Below are 22,756 nucleotides of genomic sequence, written 5' to 3' on the forward strand. Positions count from 1 at the left end.
ATCATTAAAGAGTGAGCCAACTGAGTACCAAGGAGGAATTTCTTGACAATGACAGCAATTATTCAGAAGTTCTGGGTGCTCCATCACTGGAGATTTTCAGGAAAATATTGGACAACCATTTATTTGCAATCATATAAGGTCTCCTGCCTGAGCATGGGATTGGGCCCTTCCAATCCTATTATTCTATGTTATTCTGATCAATGCTATCAAAAGAGCTGCCAACACTTGGATGAATACCTTTTTAAAAACATAAAAGGAACTGATGAAATTTAACTGAACTGAACCATTAAAAGAAAAGAAGTATCTAAGAGATCTAAATAGAAAAATTAAAATGTTGTTTCTGTATTGTTAAAATATCATGAGCTTAATTTACAAAGTTTTTGATAATCTTTATGTTTATATAGTAATACTTATATTCTAAAATAAAAGCCTAATGTTATTAATTAGTTATAAAAGGATCATCCTCCAGAGAATGAAACAGCTCTTAATACAGAATAAATCTTGGTGCTATACAAAATTGTGTCTCGAGAAGTCATTATACAGTATGGATCAATGCTTCAAACATTTAACATTGTCTGCTGCCATCATATGTTCAACAGTAGCAGAACAGAGAAACAGGTGCATATTATAACATTTAGTCTACAACAAATTTACAATTCTTGATACAAAGGAGTACAATGTTTTCATTACAATGGCCCATGGGACTAGTTTATTGGAGTCTTCTACACTTCTGTGCCTTTATTCTATATTTGTCAAATATCTGAACAATAAATTGCCTTTGTAACTGTAGTTCATGTACACATCTAATGTCAAGGCATAGTTATAATTAGAATATGATATGTTTTCCATTATAGGAATATAAGTATAAATAATTCAAAGACACACTGACATACAATTTCCTATAGTATACAACAAACAGCAACAATGTGCAGGCATTATCAGACTTGATTTAGGTTACTTGAGTAGTAATATCAATCATTTTTCTGGTACATAAATGCTTACTTATTGAAAATAACCCATTACAAAAATAAGACTTCTATAAAGAGCCTCAGGTATTTTGTGGCAAACTAACACATTGTTGTCCCTGAACATAAACATGGATACAAGAGGTCTCAAAAAGTAGAGAAAGGAGCATAGACAGGCTTCGTGCCTGATTTACTGCTACAAGATGACTACTTTAAGGGTCATCTGACTTCTTATTACTTCTTGGAAAATCCAAGAAACAGCTATATATCTGAGCACAGAAGAATACAACATTATTAAGTATTTAATATAAAAAGTATTAATTTTATGTTCATTAAAGCCATTATAAATATATAACAAAGTCAGCCATTAAAATGGGAACTCTCAAGTTCCAGCAATAATATTTACTTTAAAATATACCAATATTAAAAATTTATAACTTTATAAAATGATCACATCTGGCAAAAACACATTGGTTTCATCATAAAGATAATTATACTTGTAGAAACATTTTCAAGATAGGATAATTATGCCAATATTCTAGTAATTAACAGCTTTTATATCTGAACTATGCAGCAAGAAACTTCCAGTCCACTTAAATGTTATAATTTTTTTTACAAATCACCCCAAATAGTTAAGAATAATTCACTAGATTTACCAGTAATTGCAAAGAATATTAAAATTATCTGTAAAATGGAGATAATTCCTTAATCACACATGCTAACTCTATTCCTTCCTTGCCTTAATTGTATTAAATGTAACATTTCAGAGCTTAAAGAAAGTTTCATTAATTTCCTGTTTAAGTAAAGATGGAAAAACAACTTTTAATTAAATAAAGCTCTCTTAGAAGACTGCTTAATCATTGGCATAAAAACACTTGAATATTTCATTCATAATGTAATGTTAACTGCTTTGGTACTGGTGAATAGAGCAATTCAGTTCATTACATTATCATAAACTTGCCAGTTATATTAAAAGAGACTCATTAATGAAAAATATTAATTCCATTTCCAGTGGTAAACTTGTAGTATTGGATATCCAGCCATGAATTACTGGAATCAAAGCACTATCCAAATCATTTAAGTAATGCTGTGGAAGAACCTGGCCTCCAGATCCCGCCTGATATTCTACCTAAAAGAAAAAGCAAAAAAATTAATTAGTAATTACTAATTTATTTCTAAATTATTATAAATAATTATAATTAAATTACAGATAATGCAACATTTTAAAAGCTTACCATATCGACATCCATGGAGACTCTGAGGCCTATTTTGTTCATTCCATTATTTTTCAGTGTTTTGAGATGTTTTCCAAGTGCAATATAAGAAGCCAATGCAATTTCTTTAGCAAGCTGATGAACACTATTGTGTAGCTCGCTAACCTTTGACAGATAGAATACCTAAAGTATTAATTTAAAAATTAAAACATTAATAGCTTCTCTTAAGCAGTGCATTATATGTTCTAATAATTAGAAAAAGATAACCAATAAAGAGATGAGATAAATATTTAAACAGGGTGACAACGGCAATAAAGAACCAACATCAGACAAAAACAATTAATTTTCTATAATGAATTTATTTAAGATTCAAAAGAGGAAATTATGAACTTTCTCATTGGCCCTCCTCACCTTGCTCTTTTATGCTACTGCATTTTGAAGCATCCCCAACTCTCATACCATCTCCTGATAATCAGACTTACACTGCTATTAGTATAGTTTTTAAACATGTTTATAATATTAGAAGTACAGCTACAATTGATAAGGGTAAAGAGGTATTGAGAGTTCAGTACCTAGATTTTAGAGAAGATATATACTAGAGTTGTCATTTTCCATTTTTGTTTAGTATCATTTACTCATTTTATTTACCATTAAAGCGCTCATATTTAGAATTCAGAAATACTGTCTTTCTCAAGAAATCAATGGACAAAAATGGTTATAATACAATAATCATTAAAAGAACGAGGATGGCAGAATCATATGAAGAAACAAATGTGAATCAGAGTAAGGAACATAGGAGATGGTCAAATTATGAAGCCTTTTATTCTATTGGCACTATATCAGAGTGAATAATATCAACTTTAAAAATTATCCTCATTTATTTACAGGGGGATGGATCAGATTTTGCTTGTCATCATCAAAATACCAATGGCTGAAAATTTCAACTTTTTAGATTTTATGTCCAGGTATTTTGGTGCTTTTGGGTGTGTGTAATTTAACCTTTTTTAGATGAGTGTTCACTATAATAAAGCTTGAACAGAATAGTCCCAAAGAAAACTGTTTAATTTAATGGACAAAATAAGAACCGCAAGTGGAGATAAAAGCAGATGCATGGTTAATTCAGTATTCTTTTACATTCAGAGGACATGTAATATTCTACCTAATTTCATTTAATTTGCATTTTCTTTAAAAGCAACATTCACTTACTTCTGTACATTTTACAAGTTTTCCATCCACTTCAAAACATTCTTCTTGAACTATTTTTTCACTCTGTACTCCTTCCATAGATTTCCCATCTATCGGACTTGTAATTCTATGATGCAAGGTTTAAATTATATTATTTGGACTAATCAAGCTATTCTGATATGCTTAGAATATCAGAAGTTAACTCCAAAAAAACTTACTCCAAGCGTGTCACCCAAGGCTTCCCAGCTACCCAACTAAAGCAAAGAGGTTCCTTTGGGCAGCAGATATAAGCTGCTGAAGATGAATTACACCACTAAGGATATTATTTCATGCAGGACAAGAAAAGTTAATGGTAAACCACTACTATATTTTACTAAGGGAACCACATGGATAGATAATATACAGGTAGTCCTTGGTTATTGATAGTTATTTAGCAATTGCTTAAAGTTACTGCAGATTGAAAAAAATAACTTTACAATTATTTTTTGAACTTAGAACTGTTATTTTCCCTTCAGCCATGTACGTACATGTAGTCCTCAAATTACAAGTTTACAACGGCACTAAAAAATCTGATTTATGACCATTTTTCAGTTACGACTTTTGCAGCATCCCCATGACCATGTGATTAAAATTTGGTTCATATTTATGACCATTGCACGTGATCAGATTTTGCGATCTTCTGACAAACTAAGTCAATGGGTAAGCCAGATTCACAAAACAGCTGGGTTACTAACTTATCAACTGCAGTGACTCACTTAACAACTGTGGTGAGAAAGGTCATAAAATGAGGCCAAACTCACTTAAAACTCACTGTTGTTTCACTTAATAACAGAAATTGTGGTCATAAGTCAAGGACTACCTGTAATTGTTATTTGTGTGCTACATAATCACTACACATTTACAGCAATCGTCCTGACCTACAATTATGTAATTGCTAGTTGTGTGCTGCACAGCTGGCTTTTGACAAGCAAAATCAATGGAGAAGCCGGAAGTTAAATTGCAAGTTATGATCACATAATGTTCTCATTAAATGATTATAGGTAATTTGCTTAACAATTGCAACAGAATCTATATTGCAAGTCCAGCATGGCCATGTAATGTTTTACTTAACCACACTTTTGCACTATTAATAGTGTTTCAGCCAATTTCCAAGTATTAGCCATTTTACAAAGAACGTCGGCATTTTGTAAAAAAATCTTAATACGTATGACACTTCTGCTTAGAATACACAATAAATACCTCACGTTTGTTTTCTCATCATTTTCTATCCAACAAATGTCTACATATTCTCGGAAATCTCCTGAATCCACTTTACCACATGTAATTTGAAAGTCTTTTTTTTCACTCAGAGCTTGACGCAAGCCCTCCATAGTTTCTGGAGTGATCTGCACCATTATTCCATCTATGAAGAAGCACAACACATTTAATAAACATAAAAGCCAAGTTATGGATTTTTTTAACAACTGAAACTGCATTCCTATTGTTGAGATTTACCAGTGGATAGACCACAAAATTTGGCAAAACTATCACAATGAGGCAGACATCATTTTGTTTAATGCCACTAGAAAATATTATCAATAAAACATAAAATGCAGAACTTTTGGCAAAAGAATATTTTATATCATACTTTAAAGCTTTTAATCCATAGGTAATAGCATTTCAATCATGAAATAATAGGTTTATATGGTTTAATGTCAGACCCAACTGAACAGATAACATCATCATCAAATTATATGATCATCTTATGGGGGAGGTTTCTTCTCTCTCTCTCTCTCTCTCTCTCTCTCTCACTCACTCACACACACACACACACACACACACACACACTCACACACACTCACTCACACACACACACACACACACAAAAGTTTTCTGACCTGCAGTCAATGTTTTGTTAACATTTCGCCCAGCACTACCACTTTACACATGTAAAAAGTTCAATTCTGCTTCATTACATTAAATAATGTAATTTATTGCATTTGAACCAATCTTTTGATTCTAGTAAGCATGATAATCCATACCTTCAACAATACTGGATTTAGCAAGAAATCCAGAAGATGTTTTCAGTGCTCCATTGAACACTACAAAACTTGCACCTGTAACTGAATAAACAACTTAGATTTAATTGTTCATCCTAATACCACATAATATAAGCATAATATTGCACATAGAAAGCTATATATGAAATTCTTTTGACTCCTTTAATTGTAGACAAGTACATCACACTTTGATCATTTCTCCTCAGATTATGCCTATGTAATTCAGAGTAACAAAATGCCACTGTTAACTTCTCTGAACATGGCCAAAGCTGAGACAGAGGGGGAATGATTTGCATGCAAAAAGTCTACAAACCATAACATTCAGCAGCTATTCTTTTAATCTGTTGCAAATCTAGAAAAGAAATAGATATAGATATTTATTTTCTTCAATTTTTTTTAACTGAGTTATACTCAGGGATGATTCACACCCTGGTCAGCACTTCTTTACTCTCCTACCATCAGGCAGGAGATATGGAAGCATAGCCAGCAGAACAAATCGGCTGAAAAATAGCTTTTATCTGTGGGCCATCAGACTTCTGAATGCAATGTAACACCATAATTGGGTTTAATGTGATAGACTTGCAGGGTAAGCGCAACGTGCAACATGTTTATATCAGTGTAATATAATGTTATATACATATATGTATATGGGAATGCGTGCTAGTTATTTCAAACCTTTATTGTCAATGCACAAAATGTGAATAATGAGATTGGCTGAGCTTCCCTTAGTGCACCACCCTAACACAAATACATCTTAATAACTCACAGTGAAAGAAAGAAAATTCCTAACCCAGTAAATCGTATTAACAAACACACAATCCTCTGTACAAAAAAGTGCATAACATTATGTTATAATATATTGCACCAATATGAATACGTTGCACGTTGCACCGGTCCTGTAAGTCTATCACACTACATGCTTACAATGTTATGTTGCATTCAGGAGTCTGACAGCCCATGGATAAAAGATGTTCTTCAGCCTGTCCATACAACTGGCTATGCCAGAATTGCTGACCAGGGTGTGAATCATTCCTGAGGATTTTCCTCATTCGTCTAAGGCAGCAAGTCCTAGTGATTTCATCTAGTGGTGTCAGGGGACATCCCTTGATGTTCTGTGCCCTACTCATCACCCTCTGTAATGTCTTTCTATCTATGGTTGTCAAGCATACCATATCGTGAGAACTCTTTCTATCGTTGACCGATAAAAGGAGGGCATCAGTTGTTGTTCCACCTTGTTCTTCCACAAGACCCTAAGGAAGTGGAGTTTCTGTTGGGCCTTCCTGGCCACCTGGATTGTGTTGTTTTTCCAGGTGAGATCTTAGCTAAAATGGACTCCCAGGAATTTGAAGGAGCAGACTCTCTCCACACAGCCCATCTCAATGTAAAGTTAGGCAGGTTCCTCTCTCTTCTTCCGGAAATCAAGCACTATCTCCTTTGCATTGCTGATGTTCAGGTGCAAGTTGTTTTCTGAGCACCATGTGGATAATTTTTGAATCTATCCCCCTGTATGCTGCTTCGTCTCTACCTGTAATGAGGTCCAATACGCTGGTATCATCTGCAAACTTGATAATCACAGTGGATGGGTCAGAAGATACACAAGCATATATGTATAATGAAGACAGGTAAGGACTGAGCACACAGCCCTGAGGAGAGCCAGTGCTGAGCTTCAGGGAGGAGGATATGAAAGATCCAGTCCTCACTATTTGTGGCCGGTCCATTAGAAAATCTTTAATCCAGTCACAGATGGGAGAGGGAAAATTCAAGTCAGTTAGTTATTCGATAAGGATGCTCGGCAGAATGGTGTTGAAGGTTGAGCTGTAGTCTTATGAAAAGCATTCTGACAGAGTTGCCACATTTCTCTAGATGACTCACTACGGAATGTAAAGCAGAAGCTATGGCGTTGTCTGTCAACCTATTCTTCCTGTAGGCAAACTGGTACTGGTCAAAATTTGGTGGGAGGCATGATCTAAGGTGTTGAAGAACCAATCTCTTGAAGCACTTCATCACTACAAACTTTAATGCAAAAGGTCTGTAGTCATTCAAGCAGTTAATTGCTGTTTTTTTTGGCTTTGGGATGATAGTGGCTGCTTTCAAGCATGATGGAACACTGGCCATTTGCAAGAAGATGTTAAAGATCCTTGTCAGGACCTCTGCTAATTGGTTGACACAAGTCTTTACTACTATCCCCAGCACCCCATATGGACCTGCAGCTTTGCTGGGGTTCACAGCCTTCAATGTAGTTCTCACTTGGTGTTCATACAAGGTGAGTAGCTGGGAGTTAGAGGGCCGGCGGGCAGGGGTCATATCTTTTCACCTCGTAGCAGACGAAAAAGATATTCAACTACTCTACCAACGAGGCATCAGAGTTGACTGTCTTCCTCATGTTGCCCTCATAGTTGGCTAGGTGCGGCAGTCCCTGCCACACTTGCTTCGGGTTGTTGTCTGCTAGATTTTGTTCTCCATATTTTGTTTCTACTTTTGTTTTGCCATCTTAATGCCTCTTCATAGATTTGCCCTGGCCTCTTTGTATTTGTCACTGTCCCTTGCCTTAAAGGCGGAATGCTGGGCTCTCAGAAGCATCCGTACCTCTGCAGTCATCCAGGGTTTACAATTCCCGTAGACTCTGATGCACTTGTTGACTGTTACGTTGCTTGTGCACACTTTGATGTAAGAGAGTATGGCATTGGTGTATTCATGTAGTTCTGGATATTTGAATATGTTCCACGCAGTGGTTTCAAAAGAGTCCTGCGGCTGACTAGCTGGGTTGTTTTCCTTAGAGGGACATCCTTGGGCTGTCAGACTTTTAAACACAACCACAATCACTTCATGCACATATGGAAACATATGACTAGGGTCTTTTTCTTTATTTATCTTTTTTCCTTCTGCTATAATTTTTCACCAGTGAGGCTAAAACCAATTTCGTTGTTAATTATTTTGTACAATGACAATAAAGACTATACTATACTTCGGGCATAACAGCAGAAAAAGATGGTCAGAATCCATGACTATTTGGGTTATGTACCCAGGTGAGGGAGGAGGATTGCTCTGTAAGCCTATTTCAAGTTAAAGTACATACAGTCTAAAGTGTTCTTCCCTCTGGTGGGGAACTGCACATACTGCACAAACTTACGGAGAACTGTCTTTAGACATGCTTGGTTAAAGTCCCAGCCAATATTGTACAGAATGATACTTACTTTTCCTAGGATCTCCAGTGGCACTGTTCGCTTGTGTTTGATATATTCCATCCTCGTTTTGTACACAAACTAAGTGGGAATCAGCTTGATAATTAAAACTTGCCCCAATGCTAATAACATGTTCGTTAGAAGTGTTTATTACTTTCATTACCTAGAAGACCAAAACATTTATATTATATTATATCATATCATACATTACATCACACTATACTACATTACATTTTATGATAATATATTGCTATGCTATGGTATACTATGTTGTATTATACTAGTTGCAATGTCATGAATATTTATTGTTACTTTTCCTGATTGAACATGCCCAATATTAAACTCAAAATATTAATATGGTAATATTCACTTACATGTAACAATTTCAATTAAATAGCCTTTTCCTCAGACTCATCCAGTGGCCCTTTTTTTAGCACACCAGAATTCCTCCCAAAAACTAATGTTCCTATTTCTCTCTTTTACAATATTGGTAAGTGCCTACACTGCAAATCCCTTTTCTTCAGACTTGCTGTGAGTGTATAGAAGTATTACTTGGTTTCCTAATATTTGGGAAAACATTAATAGAACAAAAATAATATAGGCTAGCTTTCTCCAGTACTATGAAACCATCTTTACATTTTGACTTAAATAAAATGAATAGTATTAAATAAAAGGTTTTCAATATTTTTGAAAGCAGAATAGTTATTTGGCTAATAATTTACTACATTTTATTTTATCCATTCTTCAAGAAGTCAGGACAACAATTCATCATTGTCATCTATCCAAACACCCTGAAAAAAAAATCACCTAGTGAGAATATGAGCCTATATTTTGTCTATTCAGAAAAAGCAGGAAATGCTAAAAGGAAAACAAAGCTTTTACAGAAATCTCTGGTATTTCTCCACTGGACCACAAACTTGGCTCAAGTTCAAATCCTAGAATAAATGTTCATAAGTATTGCAACGGGGTCATGCCATTTAGCAATTTAATGTTCCGCTGCAAAAGAACAACCCATTTAAAATTCTGTATATCCATGAAGCTGCTAATTCTTTCATCTAGTACCAAGTCGTTAACAGAAATTATACTTACATCATTATATTTCCTCAGAGGTATTTTAATGTAACTTCTACCCATTTCCATATGGATAAATAAATTATCTATTGTATGTAATGTATATTGATAATTTCTAAGGTCCTGCAATGCAATAAAAATAAGATTAATCTAAGTTGTCTAATTTGAACCATGTGAGTAATTCATTACTACTACTATAAAAATTACTATTTTTTATATTATGAACAGTGGTAATGAATTATCTGCAAAATAAGATTAATTAGTAATAAATAAATAAATTAGTAGTTTCATAGCAATGAACTGCACATATACAGTATATCATCAAGAATATCATCTTTATTAACTCCACTTAATTATTTTCCTTTCATGCATTTACTGATAGTTTCTATAATTGTATTTCACTGATATTTAAGCAGTATTAGAATGTTTGTAATAGCAAGCTTCATCTATTTTCTTACATTCTCTTTTGGTATAGAAGATACTAATGAAATACAAGCAATCGCATATACTTACAACAAGTAAATCCATGACTGTATGGCCTATTTTTCCAAACAGTGGCTTTCTATGTCTGATACTTGTCAATGGAGTTGGATAGACTAATAAATAAAAAAAACAAGAAATGCATAGAGTTTATTGATACTCTTTGAAAGTTTAAACATAAGACTCAGTATTTGCATTTAAAATTGACTAAATTGAATGGATGGAAAGTATAATATTTTAAACACCAGTCTTAAATGCATCATAGCAAATAAAGCCCCTTGAAAGAAATGCTTAATGGAAAAAAAAAATTTGGATAATATAATGAGGATAATGGCAGAAAGTGGTACCATAATGCCCAAACCCTTTAATGTTCTTTAGAAATGGAAAAGCCTGAATAATATAAAATTTAAACTATGGATCTATATAAATACCATGACATATTATTTTCAGTCTATGGTCCAGTAGTAAGAAAGAAATGATTGTACCACTGTAACCAAAATGACCAATGAAACAGACAAGTCTTTCATAATAAGAGAAAAGTATAAACTTCAGATCAACCCACACAATATATCTTTATATGAATATTCAATGCATTCAATATTGAATTCAATAAATAGATTCAATAGTTTCAATATTTAAAATTGAAATATACTTACCCCCATATTCAGCTCCTAATCTCAACATAAGGCGAATAGGAAAAACTTTTGCCCAAGGTACTTCCTGTTTATGAATAAGAATGCCACATAAAAGGGGATTTGAAGGTAGCATGAGATCATCTAACTTCTGAAATGTGGGTGTAACGAACAGAAATCCACCATGCTCTTTGCTTCCAAGAAAGTCTTCAGTGAATGTAATATTTTCCAAATTTCCAATAAATTTTCCTGTGATCAAAAGAACACATGAAATCAAAGATGTAACAAAAAGAAATGGAAATGAATCAAATTTCTCACGCAAAAAAGAAATAAACAGACGGCTCTTTGAAGGACATTTTGTAATCTAATAAAGGAAAATATCTGTAACTTGGGATTTTAATGAGGGGTCCTTACTGCTCTCTGAAATTGGTTGTTTTCTTGCAGTCATTTCATTACCCAAAAATTTGTTTATCTATTTGATACTATGAAGAATCTGTTTCTGTTGTGCTATCAGCTGATTCAAGACAAGAGGTACACATCTCAGGTGCTCTCAGGTATGACCTTTAGTACAGGTAGTACTCGACTTACAATAGTTCAGTTCAATGTTGCAAAATCCTCATGTTCATGTGATCAATGTCTGGACACCTGGCAACTGACTCACATTTATGACGATTACAGTATCCCAGGCTCATGTGATTCCATTTTGCGACCTTCCAACAAGCAAAGTCAATGGGGAAGCCAGATTCAATTAACAAACATGTTACTAACTTAAGACCTTCAGTGATTTACTTAACAACTGTGGCAAGAAAAGTCGTAAAATGGGGCAAAACTCACTTAGCAACTGTCTCAGCAAAATTTCTTAGGAACAGAAATTTTGGACTCAAATGCAATCATAAGTAAAGCAATAGCAATAGCAATAGCAGTTAGACTTATATACCGCTTCATAGGGCTTTCAGCCCTCTCTAAGCAGTTTACAGAGTCAGCATATCGCCCCCACAGTCTGGGTCCTCATTTCACCCACCTCGGAAGGATGGAAGGCTGAGTCAACCTTGAGCCGGGGAGATTAGAACCGCTGAACTGCAAATAACAGTCAGTTGAAGTGGCCTGCAGTACTGCACCCTAACCACTGCGCCACCTCGGCTCTACTACTACTAGTAGGACTACTACTTGTACATAGCAAGACAAGACTGATGCGGAAGAGATTTTTTTTCTATCCCCTTAAATCCAAGCCTCAAAAAGCAGTTATTTAAATTCAGTGTTACCCTGCACTAACAAGACTGCCAGACCCACATCACATTTGTACTACCCTGTTTCCCTGAAAATAAGATCTCCCTGGATAATAAGCCCAATCGGGCTTTTGAGTGCATGTGCTAAAATAAGCCCTCTTCAAAAATAAGACCTCCCAGAAAATATTGCATCACAGCAGCAACAATGAGGTTACAACGCCTGTCACCTCTGAACTTCAAAAATAATAAGACCTCCCAGAAAATAAGGTCAAGTGCTTATTTCGAGGGTCAAAAGAAAATAAGTCACTGTCTTATTCTTGGGGAAACATGGTAGTTGCAGTTTCAGGATAATCTTTGCGGTAGCCCCTTATTAGCTCAAATACCAGCATTGAGCCCAGAGGTCTAAAAGGACATACTTATCCCATCTAGGTCCCAGAAAGGCCATCCACCAGAATGATCAATAAAACTTTTATCCATAACTGGGTTTCACCATGACAGGAAAGATCCAAATAATCTGTTTCCTTTAAGATTGTCTGCAGTTGATTTACTACCAACTTTTCAACAATCTTCCCTTAAAAGGGAAGACTGAAGACCAATCAAATACCTTTGGTCAAAGGAATTTCTTTAGAAAAGAATATATTATTATCTCCTTGGAAGCAGGCAGCATTATTTGTTTGTTTGTTTGTCTGTTTGTTTGCCTTCCCTAGAGTTAGCATGTGTGATTAAGAAATAATCTGTATTTTACAGATAACTTTAATATTCTTTGCAATTACTGGTAAATCTAGTGAATTATTCTTAAGTATTTTGGGTGATTCGTAAAAAAAAATTATAACATTTAAGTGGAGTAGAAGTTTCTTGCTGCATAGTTCAGATATAAAAGCTGTTAATTACTAGAATATTGGCATAATTATCCTATCTTGAAGGTATTTCTACAAGTATAATTATCTTTATGCTGAAACAAGTATGTTTTTTCCAGATGTGATTATTTTATAAAGTTATAAATTTTTAATATTGGTATATTTTAAAATATAAGTTATTACTGAAACTTGAGAGTTCCCATTGTAATGGATGATTTTGGATTGAATTTTCACTTGATATCCACAGTTCTCAATAATCTCAGTATAATTATCTTGTTTTGGGTCCAGAGGAGCTGCCTTCTTTTCCTCAATACAGTTTAATATATTCCTAACTCAGCTACATTTGGAAGACTATCCAAAATAGTGTTAAATAATATCACAGGCACCACAGTGAATGTGTACAAATTATTTGTGGGCAGAAGGGGTGGGATTATGGCTAGCTTCTGAGGACCAGGCCACAAATTTTTGGCCCCGCCAATTTTGGGAATTTACTGAGGTTCCCCCTGACCTGGCCAATACCTACACATAAGAAAAGCAGATGAGTTATGGATCAGCATCATTTCTAGGTACAACAATTTAGAAAGACAATAAATTTGATTAATGCTGCACACATAGCCTAATACCTCAGAATGCTAGTATACATTGGTGATCAATGTCAGGCAAATCAACTCATTAAATAGAAAATCTAAAATGTTACTCAGCTTCTTCCAACATATATCCAATAAGATTTGCTTATACGGGTAAGGGGGGGGGGGGGTTATGCTTAAATATGGAAACTCCTATAAATAAGGACGGATAAAGTCACTAAAGCCATTTCTGAATATACAATTATACAGGAAAACTGGTTTTCATAAAAGCAACAATCTAGTACCATCTACAATTTCCAATTTATTAATATATATATATATATTAATATATATTAATAATATATATATGTGTGTGTGTGTGTATGTGTGTGTGTTTTTATTTGTGCTGATAAATAAATAAAGGGAGACTAGTATAGATCTATTTCAAGCTATTTAGCTCTCATCAGCTAGCCATACCCTTACTGGGATTTGAACCTGTGGTGTATTGCATCTTAGGCGAACGTCTTAGCCATTAAGCCACAGGTCTCCTCCTTATCAGCTGAAGCCAGGGAAGAAGGTATATATTTAGAGTCACAACCCCTGGTAAGCCCCAATTATGGGAGGAAGCTAACTGCTTCCATCATCTGTCAATCGGCTCGTCACAAGAGTCCATCACGAAAGAAACCCAATATTTTTACTGTTGCCTTTGTTATATTTGTGTTTTTTTATTTGTGCTGATAAATAAATAAAGGGAGACTAGTATAGATCTATTTCTATCTATCTATCTATATATAAAATTAAAAAGTGCTGAGTCAGCATCTGCTCCCATAAATTTGCTATGAATGAATTAAACCTCTCTCTGTGCATATAATATTAAGAGAAACAGACCAAATTAAACACAGATTTAAAACAGTCAAACATTCATTCTAACACATACTGTTTTAGAAGTCTAGCAAAACTTCATACCTTTCATAGCATCTTTATATATGTTGATAAATAAGTTGAATATTTCTTTAGGAATATCACTTTCATCTGGTAAACATTGTAACAGTATGATAATTTCAGTTTGCCCCAACCCATGCATTCCATTGGTGAAGAAATACCAGCATTTTTCTGAATTATCTAAATGACAAAAAAACCAAATATTGAGCCTTTTTATGTTGTTAAAACACATGTAGTCCTCGACTTATCAGAGTTAGTTCAGTGAGTGTTCAAAGTTACAATAGTACTGAAAAAAGTGACATGATAATTCTTTACACTTATGACTATTGCAGCATCTCCATGGTCACATGATTTACAATTTGCTTGAAAACTGACTCACATTTATGTGTCCCGGAGTCATGTTTATTCACTTTTATAATCTTCTAACAAGCAAACTCAATGGGGAAAAGAGATCCACTTAACAACTGTGTTATTAATTTAACAACTGCAGTGATGTGCTTAACAAATGTGGCAAGAAAAGTCGTAAAATGTGGCAAAACTCACTTAACAAATTTTTCACTTAGCAACATAAATTTTGGAGTCAATTGTAGTCGTAAGTTGAAGACTACCTGTTCAAAAAAAGTTCAAAATTTTATATATTTTGCAATGTATCCATAGACCAATTCTAACTGAATTCAAAAATATAATCTGGCGCAGAACTGTTACTGCCTCAATGCAATCATTTATTTGTATTAGAAAGAGCTCTGCCAGAACACATAATCACTGCCAGAAGTGAAATCATAACGGTCCCCTCCCTCTATTGGTTTCAACGACAGGGAAAGTAATTGCTTATACGTCAAGTTTGGCATAAATTGATTCCTAGCCCTTATTTGAAATTGAGAAGCTATAATCCAATGGTTCCAAAGTCAATCTTCCCCACTTACATGTAAAGAATCTTGTTCAGGGATCATTCCCTAGCTAACATATTGAAAGAAACCTTTCAAATCTAGAAATATAATGAAGGAATGCATTGTAGGGCCAATAGCTATTCTTTATCATATTGTAGTGAAGTTATTAAATTACATAAAGGTTAAACATATTATAATGAAAAGAATCAAAAGTTTAGATTACTGCATTTAACATTTTCATTTGGATTTGATATTACTTGAATTTTCTATACCATTATCTTTCCATTTAATTTAGTCTAATAAAAAAATTGCAAGTGGGGGTGAGAGAATCCTGCACTAATACTCAGTTTTAGACAAAATACTAACCTCCTATTTTGTATCAATTAAGGAAATTAATTATAAGATAGAAATAATTGAAAAATAATTAAATAATTATAACTGACCAGTTGTTGAGTTTACATTTGAAACTATAATTATAATATTTTTCAAGGTTTTATGTTTAATATGCTAATACTTACAAGATAGTATCTTGACATTCACTAGTAAGTTTGCATTTAGAATGAATGTCAATGGATTAGATTCTTCAAGCAATAAGGTAATTTGCTCATTAGAAGGATGCTCTTCTACCAAGGATTCTGAAGGAAAACATGAAAAAATAAAAAGACATATAATTGCAATTCTGAATTTTGGAAAAAAAAACTTTAATAACACAAACCACATTGAGGCAACTGATGTTTGGAATGTAATCCAAATTAATAAAGTGCGAATGAACTAAAGCTAGTTCAAATTATTTTTTTTAATATTTCTCTGTTCTGAATCTTATAAAACATAGATATGCAAATTCCTATTTCAGTGTAGGCAATGGTAAACATATACCATTGTCTCTTGAAGTTTAAATTTTGTATGGCCAGTGAACACACTTATTTTAATTTAGCTAAAATTAAATATATATGCAAAACATTTCTATATGCAACAACAACCATAAGTGTGATGGCCTAATTCATAAGATTCTATTAGGCTACACTGAGAGTTGTGACCATGAATAAGTTTCCTTTGACAATCTCAATGCATAGATTTATTTATATTGGAAAGATATTAATCTTGAATCCAGTTCAGTCCTTAGCAATTAATGCAATAGTGTTCAATTAAGCATCACATTTCCCATTTAGTTGCTTCTCCACTTAAACAAGCAATTACACTTTGAATTACTGCAGCTTCTAGACAATCTTTAAGATAGCTTCAGGTATACTACAATAACATAACCATGAAACTGGTAAGATATAGATAACTAGGAAGTCTTCAACTTTTGAAGTCAAGCATGTACCAGTCGTTGTGCATGTTAGAGATAGCTCTGGATTAGTCCCATCAAAAAAAGAGCAACTTTATGCAGAACATGCCCTATCCCACAGCATCTCACTTTGCCAGTTTTGTATTTCAATTTATATATCCTAATTTAGTAGAAATGTATACTGACATCTAAATTTGTCTTTTTGTTTCATTATAATTATAACAAAAAAATACATTTTTTTTCTGCACAATAGCATAATCACACTAATTAATTTTAGTTCAAACCCAATTTCTAAACTCAAATCCTTAGCCTAAGAATTGGTATATGTAAACCTTTCTGTATTTCGTATTACATATTCACATTAAATGTATATTATTAGTATCACCACTTTGGGTTTCCTCAGAAAGTAGTATAGTATAAAAGCAACATAAATAGTAGAGGTGTATTTATATGATTTATTTTATAATGTTACACTTCTAAAATGCAAAAAAATTGAAAGGCTAAGAAGCAATCCTCCTTTTCATAACACCTTAAAAGCAAGACATTACCTTTACCTTTTTCTCCTCTTGCAAGCAGAAGAGGTGGAAATCCATCACCAGGAATAAGGCTGACCTCCTTACCAACACAGTTTTCAACATAACAAAGCATCCTATAATCTAATATACTAGTAGGGGTATCACTTGCTTGATCAGTTGCAGCAGGAAGAGATTCCTTTGCTAGTTCAGAAACAATAGGAACTTCAGTAACAGCTGCAGTCACAAAGTCAGAGTCACACAACACTTCAGTTTGTGCAATGGGCAGACAGTCAAATTCATGTGGTAAGTCAAGCTGCTCATTACTAGGCAATACGTTTTTCTGTGGAACAGAAGTGGAACCCCTTGCAATCCCAGTTTGTTCAGCTACATGCATTTCATCTTTTGACTTGGTATCAGTTGCAGAGACAGTTTCATTTGTTGGGCTTCCAACCTATGACAAAAGTTTTTTTCCATTAGATCTGACATGCACTTGAGCTCAATATTGCAAACTTTGTAGGAATACTTTAACTTTGGGATGAGAGAGCTTTTGCAAGGAAAACAAATGAATAAAGAAATTAATAAAACAAAACCAGGCAGCATTCTCACACATACCCCAAAAAGTTAAATGCAATGAAGCAGAAACTTAGTTATTTATTTGATTGATATAACTGCCCATCTGTGGGCAGTTATGTCATGTGATTCTGGGCAGTCTTTAATAAAACAATAAATAAATAATATCAAACAAAAATAACAACACATAGAAACTGGGCACAATCTAAACCGTCATGTATACTAGCCCAAGTAGGGTCACAGAATCAAACAGAAAGCCCAATTTTCAAGGCCCTGTGATCTAATCTTAGAGGCCATGATGTTCCATATTAGAAAAGGTTCTCTGACAGCCAACATTACCTAGCTGATGATAGCCAGAGCATGCTCTTCTTGCCAGATCAGAGAATGGGTAGAAATAATTGGGGAAAGACAATCCTGTAAATAACACAGTACTAAGCCATGAAGGGATTTAAAGGTGATAACCAGCATCTTGAATTACATCTGAAAGCATACTGGAAATGAATGCAGTTCATGGACGAGTGATTGCACATAGCAAATAACCGACACCCCAGTACACATGTGCGCATGAGAGGCGCTCCCATTTTTTCCATGCTTTTTTCGCCCTCCCCAGGCTCCAGACGCTTTATAGGAGCCTGAGGAGGGTGAAAAAATCCCCCCCTCTTCCCATGGAGGCCCTGCAGAGGCTTCAGGGACCTTCAGGAGGCTTCCCTGAAGCTTCCGGAGGACTAAAAAGGACCCTACGAGCAAACTGGAAGTCACTTCCAGTTTGCTTGTAGGGCCCGTTTAAGACCTTTGGAGGCTTCAGGGAAGCCTCCTGAAGGTCCCTGAAGCCTCCAGGGGACTAAAAAGGACCCTAAACCGGCTGATAGGGCCGGTTTAAGCCTATGGCTTCAGTGATCTTCAGGAGGCTTCCCTGAAGCTTCCGGAGGGCTTAAACCGACCCTACGAGCAAATCAGAAGTCCATTCCCGAACTTCCGGTTTGTCCATAGGGCCAGTTTTTTGCACTCACGTGCCCTGACAAATGGCTCTGCTTGCCACGTGTGGCACGCGTGCCATAGGTTCACCATCTTGGCCCTAAGTTATGCAAAGGTGCTCCTAGCCAGAGCTGCCACCTGCTCTATTTGAGAAGTATATTTTCTGCATTAAAAAGATAAAACAGATTTTTTGAATGACACATTTACCAAGTAGCTAATTGTATTTAGAACCTAAAATGATAACTTCAGATAAAATAGGGCTTACAGGTTCCTGTGGGAATCGCTTGGCGCCGGATGACAGTTTTGTTGTGTCTGCAACTTCTCCATTAGGTAAAATTCCATCTGCAAACCAAACTCTTCTCTGGTCTTTAGGGAGCAATGCTGTAGAGAAGAAATAAATGGGTACACCACAGATACTTGTTTAGCTAATACCAAAGTCATGTCCCTCTCTTCCCCACCAAAAATTCATTTAGAATCTACATGATGGTACTGCAATCTAATAAACAGATAAAACAAAATGTGATGAATATCATGGTATCCCAAACACTGGATTTTTGCAATTAATAATGTCAAGCAACTCCTGTATAATACTTTATATACAATTTCAAGATGGAGATGGAGATGCAAATAGAAAAATAGCAAAGCAGCTAGAAGAGTTTACTTCTCAACACTAACTTTTATAAGCTCTTTTTTCATTTTTCCCATCTCAGGTATGAAAGTGTTATTTTAGAGGTATTGAATAATTCCTTAGGGGAAGTTTCATTCTCCACTAACAAGTATCACAAGTTGTATGCTGATAATAATCACTCTTAAAAAAAACTTTTTGAAAAATTTACTCACCTAACAAATCTGCAAGTTTATTGTGCAACAATAAATATCTAGGAATGCTTGGGCAGTAATGAACTGTACCTTGGGTGATTTCTTTAATTGATATGGATATCAATTATATTGTGTGGCCTGTAGATGTTGAATTATAACTCCTATCATCGTTACTCATCTTTACTAGGCAGCGCAGCCAATTAAAATACAAATCTTATTATTTATTTACATACAGTATATCTCATATTTCTAAACCATTCGTGTCCCTCAAAGAGGGGCTCTGAGTGGTGAAATAATTTCAGATAATAACATAGAATAAGAAGTACCAGATGTCTGGATTTCATGCAGAGATGGAATAGCTGGAGATTCAGACACTACAGAATTAGATGCTGGACCAGTTGGGGTCATCATTTGTGCTAATGAACAAAATTGAAGAGTTTAAGTGTCAAAACTATATACAAGAAATATTTTACAAATGTCTGCTCTGGGGGGCAATATTCATATGCCTAATAGTAATCAAGGTGAGTTCAGGATATATTATTTACAATTTTGTTTTAACAAATTCTGCAATGTTTGAGATTTTTATATATAATTTTAAACATAATTTTGTTTTACAAAACATTCAATCTAAGTTTTTAACAAAATACATTCTTTAATTCTTATGTTCTTTCTTACAAAGTTATTTAAGATAATAATGACTCCACAGTCATTGACATTTCTTATCTGTGACTTTTAAAGGGTCACATTTAAATCGCAGAATTAGTCAGGAGTATTCCTGCAACCTTATTTGAAGAAAACCCATCTTCTTTCAGTTATTCTTGGTCCTGTGACATCTAGCTGGACTGAACTATTATACTGCATTATACAATTGAAAAATGTTAACTGAATGTAGCTCCCAAGGGAATGGGGCAATATGAAATTTGACAACTAGATTAATAAAATTAATATTCTTGAAAGAGCACCTTTAAGATCTTCATGCATCCTGAGTTACTACTTATTTGGTCCATTTTAAAAACCATTTAGGCTGATGGCCACAAGGCAAAAATCTCTTTGGCAATAAACCCAGAGGCCTCACCATTGTACAACACAAAATGGTTCCAACCATTCATTTATTTACTGTTGTTTTCTCTTAAATATTTTCTTGAACTATTTTGTAGATGATATTTATCATCATTTACATAACAGCTATATGTAACTATTATGCCAGATATATCTATTCTTCCATTTTCATACAGAAGAAAAATCCTGTGAGATAAGTCAGACTAAAAGAGAGTCAATGGCCTTAAAAAAAATGGTTGTAGTCATAACCAAGATTAACTGGTGCCAGTTTAACACTATAATCAATATACCACAATTGGTTTTGTTATTGAATTTTGCACAAAAATGAAATTGGAAATAACTATTGTTTATTTTGAAGGAGACAATATTTTTATTGAATGTGAGCTGCTTTAATATTTGCTGGTTTAAAAAACTTTTTTAAAGCTTTATTTTTTTACATACTGCAAGTATATATATATATGTATATCAAAACAGCTTTGAGTTTTACTCTACTTTTTATTTATTTAAATAAATAAAAGCATTTGTGGAAGACACATATTTATAGGTTACTAAAAATGATTTAGCTATAAACAATTAGAAACAATTTCAATGAATATATTTCTGCACCACAATGTGTTACACTGATAACTTGGGCGTAGGGACTTATTTGAGTAGAATATGCACAAATCCCATTCACTGCTGCTATAAACATAAAAACCAAGATTATATAGATGTAGTAAAATCTTAATTATAACTTATCATTGAAATGGACTACCAAAAAATGTATTGATGCATTTAAAATATTTTTCTCCAGGAGGACAACAGCAACTGTAGAATGAATCATCTGTCCTGGAAAATAATCCTACAATATCCATTAACCATTGTCAGTATAAGAATTAATAATGTATTAATTACAGCATACCAAGTATGGATCAGCTATACATACATCTATATAATATCATTCAGTATAATATCTGAGAGCTCTGTTCGATATATGGTAAGGTAAAACGTAGTTTGTGATACGCAATACTAGTTGCTTATTAGTTTGTCTCCTTTTTTGTGTTTTATTGATATGCCATGCTTCCATGGCTGTCTGGATATACAACTGGAAAGGTTCATATGTCTTAAGTTTCTTATCTAAAATTGTCATCTGAATTGTTCTTTAAGATTTAGATTCTTTTTTTGTTCAGGGGGGAAAAGATGGGATACACAGTGGATTCTCCTCCCATTTTCCCACAACAAAAACCCATCTGGTAGATTATGCTAAAGGAGAGTGACTAGCCCTAAGTCAACAAATAAACTTCCAAGAATGGAGTAAAAGTTGAGTCTTCCTAATGTACCACTATACCACACTATCCCTCATGGTTATCATGCTTTGCACAAAAATGAGATAATTATCACTTATTTTGAAGAAGACTGTATGGGTAGTCCCAATTGTGTTTGGATCCCAATTGTGATTGGAATTTCTAGTACTAAGTGAAGCAGTAATTAAACAAAACATTCCATGACCATTCCGTGCCTAGGGACAGCAATCCTAGTTGCAGTCATTAGGACAGGACCACACGGTCATCAGGTGAGGACTCGTGTGATCACAACTTGTGATTTCCTGCCAGCTTCCCCATTGACTTTGCTTGTAGAAAATCACAAATGGCACCCAATTTCCAAATTGGTGCTTCTGAGCCCCAAGCCTCTATTCCTCCAAAACCAAGGATATTCCAGGAGATCACTGAGCCAGAAGAAGCCAATTTATTTTTCCTGCCCTGCGTGAACCATTTTATCTCGTTCTCCAATCTCTTTCCTTTTGGGCACCCTGCACATATGTCCAAGATACCACTATATCCCACTGCTACCTGCCTGATGCAACTGTCCTCAGTAGGCCTTTCTCTCTGCCCTCTTCTTCAGAGCCATCGTCGTCTTCTTCTTGCTCAGCATCAACTTGCCGCCTATCCCCTGTGCTCACTGATGCCAGCCAGCCTCTAGCTCCACAGCACTGGAGCTATTTGTGCTAGGCTTGCCCCATTCGTTGCTGCCACCACTGAGCCCAGTTCCAACAAAGCTTCCATGCTATAAGGCAGGAAGCTGGCTGGCATCAATAAAGTTGAGGAGAGGAAAGACAAGGCTGAGAAAAAAGGAAGAAAAAGATGATGATGGACCAAGAAGGAAGACAGAAAGAAAGATCTGTGAGTAGGCGATGGCAGAATATACTGGGATCTTTATCTCAGCCATACTGTTCAGAGCAACCAAAAGGACAGAGATGGGTGAGGAAGAGCTGAAGTGGAAGCAGTTCAAATAGGATAGGAAATTG

At 34.7% G+C, this 22,756-nt stretch overlaps 1 protein-coding gene across 3 annotated transcripts in view; it reads right to left on the reverse strand.

Moving 5' to 3' along the window:
- Positions 1-386: 386 nt before the first annotated feature.
- ZFYVE16 (zinc finger FYVE-type containing 16) overlaps positions 387-22,756 on the reverse strand; it is a 31,168-nt gene continuing 8,798 nt past the window's right edge. The window contains exons 5-18 of one of the 3 annotated variants that reach the window (XM_032213484.1): positions 19,740-19,829; positions 18,860-18,975; positions 17,089-17,500; positions 15,765-15,881; positions 14,384-14,539; positions 10,793-11,017; positions 10,170-10,252; positions 9,675-9,779; positions 8,598-8,748; positions 5,386-5,466; positions 4,604-4,766; positions 3,386-3,491; positions 2,201-2,362; positions 387-2,094 (exon numbers count right to left, since the gene is read on the reverse strand). In XM_032213484.1, coding sequence (XP_032069375.1) covers positions 1,930-2,094; positions 2,201-2,362; positions 3,386-3,491; positions 4,604-4,766; positions 5,386-5,466; positions 8,598-8,748; positions 9,675-9,779; positions 10,170-10,252; positions 10,793-11,017; positions 14,384-14,539; positions 15,765-15,881; positions 17,089-17,500; positions 18,860-18,975; positions 19,740-19,829 — 2,132 coding nt within the window. In that variant the 3' untranslated portion in view covers positions 387-1,929. Of the gene's footprint in view, positions 2,095-2,200; positions 2,363-3,385; positions 3,492-4,603; positions 4,767-5,385; positions 5,467-8,597; positions 8,749-9,674; positions 9,780-10,169; positions 10,253-10,792; positions 11,018-14,383; positions 14,540-15,764; positions 15,882-17,082; positions 17,501-18,859; positions 18,976-19,739; positions 19,830-22,756 lie in introns of all 3 variants that reach the window. The other 2 variants (XM_032213483.1, XM_032213485.1) reach the window with 2 other exon arrangements.

Source organism: Thamnophis elegans, chromosome 3, assembly GCF_009769535.1.
Source record: "Thamnophis elegans isolate rThaEle1 chromosome 3, rThaEle1.pri, whole genome shotgun sequence".
Taxonomy (NCBI): Eukaryota; Metazoa; Chordata; class Lepidosauria; order Squamata; family Colubridae; genus Thamnophis; species Thamnophis elegans.